The 10000-nt window shown below is 44.7% G+C and overlaps 1 protein-coding gene across 6 annotated transcripts in view; it reads right to left on the bottom strand.

Annotated features, from left to right (window-relative positions):
* Positions 1 to 10000, bottom strand: part of LOC147215456 (rho GTPase-activating protein 44-like) — a 39588-nt gene that overhangs the window by 16141 nt on the left and 13447 nt on the right. For 5 of the 6 annotated variants that reach the window (XM_086139534.1, XM_086139535.1, XM_086139531.1 and 2 more), the window contains exons 2-6: positions 4879 to 4918; positions 3345 to 3464; positions 3139 to 3215; positions 2715 to 2826; positions 2556 to 2632 (exon numbers count right to left, since the gene is read on the bottom strand). In XM_086139534.1, coding sequence (XP_085995660.1) covers positions 2556 to 2632; positions 2715 to 2826; positions 3139 to 3215; positions 3345 to 3464; positions 4879 to 4918 — 426 coding nt within the window. The remainder of the gene's footprint in view (positions 1 to 2555; positions 2633 to 2714; positions 2827 to 3138; positions 3216 to 3344; positions 3465 to 4878; positions 4919 to 10000) is intronic. The other variant, XM_086139532.1, reaches the window with a different exon arrangement.

Here is a 10000-nt window from a genome sequence, read left to right as displayed (position 1 = left end):
ATAGGAGTTCAGTGGAGCAGAACTTGTCATGGGTGCACCAGGACCTCTCCTGCCCTCGCAGATGGAAACAACATCCCTCGCTCAGTGCGCAACCTTTGCATCACAATGGACTACACCCTCTCTTTCAATTCCCACATCAGCAGCATCACCAGGACTTCATTCTTGCACCTCCCTCTTCTGCTCCACCACAGAGACACTCATTCAGGCCTTCATCACTTCCAGGCTACCTTGATAGCGTCCTCCACCGCCTTCCCTCTGCTGAACTCCAAAAACTGGCCCCCATCCTCTAACACCTCCACTGGCTCCTTGTCCCATTTTGCAAACAGTGCGAACTCCTCCTCCTGGCCTCAATAACCTGGCCTCTTGCTACTTCACTGACCTTCTCCACCGCCCTTTCCTGCCCCTGCCACCTTCAATCTGTGGACTACTGACCCCCATCACCAGTACCAAGGCCAGAACCATGATCCTTTGCTATTCCTTCCTGCCTGCCGCTGCCTTGACAGCCTCTACCAGTCCACCCCTGTCCCTTATCTGATGCCCTTCAGGCGAAACACTAGTGGTGCTGCTGTCGACCCGAAGTGTCCACAGTATTCTGCGATAACGCCACATGTCAAAATTCTCATGGGTGTCCAGGACTCGCTTCCTTTTGTAGCCACGGAGAAAGCGGTGACTTGAAGTAGCCTCAGCTCAAGATCCAAGTTGATCTCTTTGCTCCTCCAGATGTTTCCCGATTTCTGCACCGCCCACAACAGGTAGACAAACTCGCCTACTTCCTGGACGTGCCCATCATGAAGGGACTTGTCGCCTCCCCGTCTTTCCTCAACCACCGCCGTTTTTGTCCCTCGCTAGACAAGCCATCTCCGGCAGCTGCTACAAATGAGTCGTGTCGTCAGCAAATCGGCGACTGTTCTGCTCAGATGCTATCAAGATGCGGTGACAAGAGCGCAACCTGGCCTGACCCCTCTCTGAACCCTTCGGTACCTCCAGCTAATGTCCCAGCGGTCTTTTCAAGGCGGCTAATTTGGAGAGCGATACATTCGTCGGCTCTGGCGATTCGAAAGCGACGCTCGGCGAGACGATCGGAACCATCTGACAGAAAAAGGGCTACGAGTTTCTTCCTTAATAATATCAAACGGGGCTATTTTTAGCGTTCATTCATTCAGCTTCAGCTCCCTCCTCCTTTAACTCCCCATCACACCGACTCTCTGTCTGAGTTTGCCAGAGTGGAGATAATGTGCCTCGCTGCCAGAGGAGCTCAGCGCACAGCGGTATGATGGGGGAAAAAAAAAACGTTCTCAGATTTGGGTCACCGAAAATAAATAAATAAAGACGCGAAGGGGCTGTCTGCAGAGACGGAAGTGATATTTCTGCTCAGACGATGAATCAGCTGGAAAGCGGGGAGGACGGTTGATGGCGGAGGGCTGCCGGGTTGGATCCCTCCCTTCAAAACATTAAGACTACAACTCGGATCCACTTTTGAGGCAAAACGTTCCCCTCCGCTAAGGGTTTGCGCTAGTCCCGTGAGGTTATCTTTGGTTGCCACGTCTGAGGGAGGAGGGGATCTGGGGTTCGTTTAACCGATGGATGACGACGGAAATCTGCGAAGGCCTTGAGGAGAGTCAGATGTGGCCTCCTCCTCCTCCTCGACCCTCTGTCACCTGATCATCTTCTGCACAGATGATCAAGGTACCTTGAAATCAGTGATGTTATTACTGTAGCTACTGTAACATTTACTCTAGATTGCTATTGCTAACTCTATTATTCTGTAGCCGAGTAGTAAGAACAATCCCCGGGATCACCAGTGCCCCCTACCGTGAGGCACCGTCACTGCGTGCCTCACTTAATGTCTCTTGCTTTATGATCGCTCAGCACAAGAAAGATGTTGAAGTTGTTGACGAAAAACATTATTCACATCAGCTAAACTATGGAAATTGTGTTCATAAATAAAAGTGTTTGAAAATGTTAATAGTGACATCGACAGAGATAGCACTATGGTCTCAGTGTATAGCATGCTAGCACAGTTAGCAGCATCATTGCGCAATCCATAGTGGGCTCAGCTGGCACGTCTCTTCTTCATATTTGAAAAGTACATGTTAATTTTTTTCCAGTGATTCTGAAAAAAAAAACTAAAAATGGTGTAGTTAAGTGGAAAATAACTTTATAGTACAAATCATTGAATAAATATAACCATTTAATTTATTTTTTCATTTTACATTTTTATCTTTCCATGATGACAGGTGAGGCCCGGCCTCCCCTGCCTCTACTGACTGCACATCACGGCTTGAAAGGTTTTGAGAAGTATCTTCACTTTGGACCCTCTTGGACAAATCTTGGTCGGGTCAGGGACTAAACTTCCTTCTTTTAGCCCAGTTTACACTCCGCAACAACTCCTACGGACCACAAGGTGGTGTAAAAGTCACCTGACTCCTTCCAGGAAATAGCCTGACCCAAACATCAGCGGTTAAAAAATAACAACAACAAGCGACAACAAGAGCAGTGCGACAACATGCCATGCTAGCCAGTTAGCCGCTTAGCCAGCTAGCGGACACACTCACCGTGTCCTGGCGGAGTCCATGTCCAGGACTAGCTTAGCTAAATGCTTCCTCTGCTTCTGGGTGTTTGGGATTTCCACCTGCGGGCGGACAAACGTTTTAAATTCCAGCCTTCTTCTGAGGTTGGAGGGGTTCGGTACGGCGTTCCCCCCCCCCTCGTACCTCCGCGAGGTCGTACAGCGGCTCGACGACGTCCCTCTCGATGGTGACCTCGAACAGGATCAGCTCCTGGGCTAGCTTCTCCTGCGTCTCGCCACACAGCTTTAGCATCTTCCTGCAAGAAAACACTGAAAGCTCAGGTCCGAGAAGAGGAACGAGATGGAACTGTGAAGATCCGGAGCTTGAATTGTCTTCAAGTGAAGAAATCAAGTCCAGTTGAAGAAGATTTCCACAAGATATGAAGCTCTAGGTGTCACCTGATTGGTTGGAATCCTCGACGCTCCGCCCCCTTTTAACCAACACTTTGCAAATAAACAAATATATTATCTTTAAAAGCGAACTCAGTGGGTGTTCAATGGTTTTTCGTGTGTGTGTGTGTGTGTGTGTGTGTGTGTGTGTGTGTGTGTGTGTCAACGTGCACGCTCACCCCAGTAGAGACTCGTCCCCGAGCACGGCGGCGCCGTCCACCATGCATTGTGCAAGCGTCGTGAGAGGAAGCTTCTTCTGAACCAAAACAAGCACACACACACACACACACACACACACACACACACACATGCACACACACACAAGAGGTGAATCGCCATGGAAACCGGACCCTGTCAATCACAAGGGGGAGGGGGTTCTCCTCACCGATGGCGAGCGGACAGACTTCTTGTCCACGTCCAGGCCCTGCTGGCCCTGCAGGCAAGCGCTCAGCTTCTTGTGGGTGCTGTGGGAAACCTGCTTGACCAGCTCCAGACGCTTCTCCACCTGGAGGAACACCAATCAATAACCCCCACAAGGGATCAATACCGAAACCCATCAGACGCGATTGGTCCACCGTCTCGACATTCAGATAAACAGCGGATACGGCGGATGAGGAAATAAAATGAGGTCAAATAAGAAGTAAAATTAAATCAAAAAAAAATAAAAAATTCTGGAGAAATTCTTGAAATTGAACTGAATTGAACTGAATCAAATTCATATCTAAAAAAAAAAAAAAAACGGCAATTTGTACAAACGATTGAAAGATGACCACTGCCAAAATGAAATAAAATAAGATAAATTATACAGTTAAATCACCAAAATTGTCAACAGTCAAAAATAAAATAGAATAAAAAAATTAATTACGAAGGTAAATAAAATTAAAACAAAAACAAAATATAGAGAGAAATTCTTGAACTTGAACTGAATTGAACTGAATCAAATTCATATTGAAAAAAAACAAAAAAAAATAAAAAAAAAAACAGCAATTTGTACAAACGATTGAAAAATGACCACTGCCAAAATGAAATAAAATAAAATAAAATAATATAAAATATACAGTTAAATCACAAAAATTGTCAACAGTCAAAAATAAAATAGAATACAAAAATTAATCAATAAAATAAAGAAAATTAAAACAAAAAAATGGAGAGAAATTCTTGAAATTAAACTGAATTGAACTGAATCAAATTCATCAAAAAAACGGTAAATTTGTACAAACGATTGAAAAATGACCAATAAGTAAAAAAATAAGTAAAAATAAAACGAAAAAAGAAATAGTACAATGCAGAAATTGTCTAATAAAGACCAGACCATAACTGAAATTAGATGAAATGAAATAAAATGAACATTAAAATCACAAATTCTTGTGAAGTCACAAATGAAATACTATTTAATAAAACTACATTTTAAAAACTGTACAGAAGAAAAATCTAAAAATGACCAGATAATGAATTCAATTTAAATTAAATTAAATTGGAAATTGTATTAAGTCTAAAAATCAGTCAGAAATTCAATACAAACTTTTAATGTAAATACATGATAGATGTATGAATAAATTTATGTTCAAAAAAACAAAAAACAAAAATTACTTTTTCATGATATTCTAATATTTTGAGATAGGATTTTTGAGTTTTCTTAAGATGTAAGCCATAATCAGCAATATTAAGATAATTAAAGGCTTGCAATATTTCAGTTGACTTGTAATGAATACAGAATGTATGACATTTTTGTTTTTGTAATTGCATTACAGAAGATAAAGAACTTTATCACAATATTCTAATTTTCGGAGACAGTCCTGTATGCAGATTTGAGTAAAAATATTAATGATAAAGTACCGGCAGGGAATTTTAAATGCATTCTGCTCATCGTACGTTTGTGTACACACACCACACACACACACACACACACTCGTGTGTACCTGCAGGAGGTCTTCACTTAACACCTCCGTCTTCTCGGCCCTGGAGAGAAAAGAGAAGAAAAAAAAAAAAGAGAGAGAAGTGGATTAAGGGGTCGCTTCATTACGTAACTGGTTACCGTGGGAACTGGGTGACACACACACACACACACACATTTTGCTGCATTTCACACGAGGGGGGGGTGGATGGGGAGACAGGAAGTGTCATTTCCTTCGTTGACCTGTGCGATGAAGGGATTATTCTAGATTTGGTAGATTAGGAGGAAGCGACACCACTTGAGAAGAGAAACGTCCGGGAGAAAAACGGCGTTTAAAAAACGGGATGAAAGCGAGGAGGAGGAGGAGGAGGAGGAGGGAGCCAGTTAGCCGTTAGCCGCCGGATAATTCAATTAGCATCGTAAGGCGCCGCTCTGCATGAAGATGAGATTATTTAAGACCTCATTTAGAAGCTGATTGGACGAAAACGACCGGCGTCCGCGACGAAACCGAAGATCGGCGCGGCGAATGAACGAATGAATGGACGTCAGAAAGCGGCGAGCAGCTGCGGAGCTCCCGCAGGGTTTTTATTATTTTAAAAACAAACAGTTGTACATGTGTCTGGGACTATTTTCGGCGGCGGATGGATTCGGAGCCGCCGGGTGTATTTTCGGCAGCAGGACACACACACACACGTGGGTTTGATTTTAAAATAAGCAACAAAGGCTAACTCTGTGTGTGTGTGTGTGTGTGTGTGTGTGTGTGTGTGTGTGTGAGGGTGGGTGGTTTGTGAGTTTTTTTTTTTGAACGAGCCCAGTAATAAGCACCGCCGGGTGAAAATAACCGAGGCTCCCGATTGGCTCAGCAAGAGGCAGGGAGCTACCATAGCAACGTAAATGCTAGCTTGACGGACATTTGGATAGCTGCAGCCAATCAACCAATCAATCAATCAACCCATCGATCAAAACACAAAGCAGGCAATTGGCGAGCAGACAAACTCGGCATCCTTCAAAATAAAAATAATCCTCCCCTGTCACTCAAACCCGGGCGTCTCTTCACCTTCAGGCCCTCGGTGAACGCCCAGCGTTGCCATGGAAACATGGTGTCACAAGGCCTTCATGCCGCCGTCGGTATTTTTAAGAGTCAAAGTATTCATACACTTTCAGGTATTTAGCACTTTTACTCGTCTGTGGTCCACACACACACACACACACACACACACACACACCTGTGGTCCACACACACACACACTCTTCTACACGACACTCCACTCCATTCACATGTCTGTGGTCCACACACACACTTTCACACACCAGTGGTCCAAATACACACTTTCACAAACCAAAAGCCCACACACACTCACACACCTGTGGTCCATACACACACTTCTGAACAACACTCTTCCATTCACATGCCTCCGCTCCACACACACACTCTCACACACCTGTGGCCCACACACACACTCTCACACACCTGTGGTCCACACACACACACTTTCACACACCAATGGTCCCTTCACACACTGTCACACACAAGTGGTCCACACACACACACACACACACACACACACACACACAAACACACCTGTGGTCCACACACACTTCTAAACAACACTCCTCCATTCGCATGCCTGTGGTCCATACACACTCTTACACACACCTGTGGTCCGCACACACTTTCACACACCAAAGGTCCACACACACACTCTCACACAAATGTGGTCCACAAACACACCCTCACACAACAAAGGTCCACACCACACACACTCTTCGACACAACACTCCTCCATTCACATGCCTGTGGTCCACACACACACTTTCACACACCTGTAGTCCGCACACGTTCACACACCTGTGGTCCACACACACACACGCATCTACACAGCACTCCATTCACACAACAATGGTCCATTCACACACATTCATACGCTGCTTCTCCATTCACACACCAGTGGTCCACACACACACTCTCACAAACCACAGTCTCACACTCTAAAGGTCCTTTCACACACACACACACAAACACACACACACACGCGTTGCTTTTACACTCATTCTACAAATGCACACACACACACCCGCCGTCCGAACGATGGTTCCCGAACCCGAGGTTCCGGGCCTCCCTCAGGTTCTCCTGCCGGGTTCGGCCCGTGGCGGTGGACTTACAGGGCGGAGCTGCTCCTGCGTGAAGTTCTGGTCCTGCTGATCTGGAGCTTCTTGGTCCACATGGCCCCCCAACCCGCCTCCAGACCAGACCAGGTCCCGACCAGACGCCTTCCAGGCCGGAGCGCAATGAGCAGCAGCCAGGAGGAAGGGGACGGGGGAGAAGAACCAGACCTGAAGATCTGGTCCTTTCACTCTCTCCCTCATCACCTGTCAATCTACCTCTGCTGCACACACACACACACACACACACACACACACACACCCACTCGTGCCCCTCCCTCGCCCTCAGCGCTTGATAGTCATCGTTCCTGCTGCCACGGGATGATTGAGTCCTGGGTGGATCTCAGAGATGTTCCACAAGTCACACACACACACACACACACACACACACACACACTGGATCCTTTATTTGATGGAAGGTGTGAGATAAGAACCGGGTCAGGACCAGGAATTAGTCTGCACTGCCGCCTCATGGTGTTTCGGGCACAAACACACACACACACACACACACACACACACACACACACACACCAGAGGAGCCAGAGGAGCTCCTGCATGTTCCTGCACCAGGATCTTAATCCTCCATCAGAGCGTCTCTCCGATACGAGTTTGTTTTCCCCGAAACAACGGCGCGCCTCGGCAGGGAGAAGGTCAGCTGTCAATCAAAGGGTCAGCTGTCAATCAAAGGGTCAGCTGTCAATCAAAGGGTCAGCTGTCAATCAGAGACACTCACAGATCAGCAGCACCATCAGCCGAAAACAATAAAAACAATAAAAATAATAAATATTATTATTATCATTGCTAAACACTCAGGGACCCTAATAATAATAAGAATAATTTTATTATTAATAATAACAACTACTGCTACTACTACTTAAATAATAGTAAATAATAATATATAACTTCAACAATAATAATAAAAATTGTTACTATTATCATTCTTATTATCATTATTATTGTTCTAATTATACTATATGATAAAAATTAATACCATTTTTAACACTCATTGAAATAGTCAGGGATCATGATAATAGGAACAATAATTTTATCATAAATATTAACCAATACTACTAATAAAAATAAAACCATTGATATATGATATAACAACAGGAATAATTGTTATTATTATCATTATTATTATTAGTGTTACTATCCTTATAATTATCTAATAAAATAAGAAATATCATTATGTTTTCACTATTATTATTATAATTGAGACACCCATCATAACAATAATAACAACAATATATTTCTTTTAATAATAATTACTACTACTAATAATAATAAATATGTAATTTTAACAATAAAATAACCAAAAAAACATTACGATAATAACTTATTATTAGTATCATTTTTTATTATTGCTTTTTGTTGCTATCATTATGCAATGATTATTATTATTATTATTATTATTATGTAATAATAATATGGTCCCAGAGTGTTTCCTTGGTGCTTCCCCTGCCTCTCCTGCCAGACGCTGGTGGTTTATCAGCTCATCCCTGCAGCGACGGCCAGCAACCGACCCGAGACGCCTCCTTGCAACGTGCCCACACACACACACACACACACACACACACACCGAGTGTGAGTCACGGAGCAGCGGCTCGGAGGACGACGAAGAGGCGCTTCCTCCTCTTCACTCCCACACAGGAGGAAGAGCCGATTGTAAAAAATCAAAATGTCGAGTTGGATGGATGGAGGAGGATAGAAGTGATGCATATCTCTGCTGCACACACACACACACACACACACACACACACACACACACACACACACACACACACACCTCCCGCGTTCAAGGTCATCTGATGTGGCGGCGAGGCGGAGCCACGGTTCAGGGTGAACCCACCTACTGTATCCATGATGTCACCTTTAAGGATCCATAAAAAAACAATATAATCAATATTGTATCAATATATTGATGACACGCGTGACCTGAGCTGATGTTTTTTAGACGAGTGTTTTGATCGTTTATGCGTCGACTCAAAAGCGTCGAGAAGCGAGAAGAACATGAAAGCACGGCAGGGATAGTGTGTGTGTGTGTGTGTTAGTGTGTGTGTGTGTGTGTGTGTGTGTGGAAAAGAGAGTGTGTGCGGGGGAGAGAGTGTGTGCAGAGGGTGTTTGTGGAGAGTGTGTGTGTGCACGCAGAGATTGAATGTACAGTGAGTATATGTGTGTGTGTCTGTGTGTGTAGAGACTGTGTACAGTGAGACAGTGAGGGTGGAGACAGAGGGAGAGAGAGTGTGTGTGTGTGTGTGTGTGTGTATGCGTGTGCGGAGAGCGAGTGTGTGTGAAAAAAGAGTTTGTGTGTGTGTGTGTGTGTGTGTAAGTACTTATTATCATCCATTCATTATTGACTAATTTCTCATTTTGATATTATTCCTTTAAATCTCTCTCTCTCTCTCACTCACACACACACTCACACACTCACACACACACACACACACACCCATTGTCTCTGGCCCCCCGCCAGACGTGGTCATGTGACCGGCGTCTTCCCTCAGCAGCTGGTGTGAAGGAGCGGCGGGAACAAAAGGGGGGACAAAATAAAAGAAAATAAATAAAACATAAAAAAATAAACATAAAAAGAGAGGAAAGGAAATCACCTGGATTTGAAATTTAAAATAAATACATTTTTTAATCGAATTAAAAATGGGTTTCAGGCGTTTTTTTTTCCAAGAAAGAAAAGGTTTCTTCTGGTTCTCAGAAGGAAAGATCTTCTCTCGACCCCCTTCGGCCTCCCGGTCTCACAGATCCTCGCCGCCGCCGCCGCCGCCGCCGCCGCCGGGGTGAGAACTTGGCAGCGGCGAGAGCGGTGAGGTCACCGGACGGCGTGATGAAGAGGGTGACAGAGGAGGAGGAAGAAGAAGAAGAAGGAGAAGAAGAAGAAGAAGAAGAATGCTGTCAGACCTTTGCATCTCCTGCCAAAGTATCCAAGACTCCTTTACACACTGACAGGAGAAGATAGAGCTGGAGGAGGAAGA

The sequence above is a fragment of the Fistularia commersonii genome, chromosome 32, assembly GCF_037954325.1.
Source record: "Fistularia commersonii isolate RoL2024-O1a breed Wild chromosome 32, RoL_Fcom_v1.0, whole genome shotgun sequence".
NCBI lineage: Eukaryota > Metazoa > Chordata > Actinopteri > Syngnathiformes > Fistulariidae > Fistularia > Fistularia commersonii.
The sequence above is the reverse complement of the archived record's forward strand: the minus strand, read 5'-3'. Positions and strand labels throughout refer to the sequence as shown.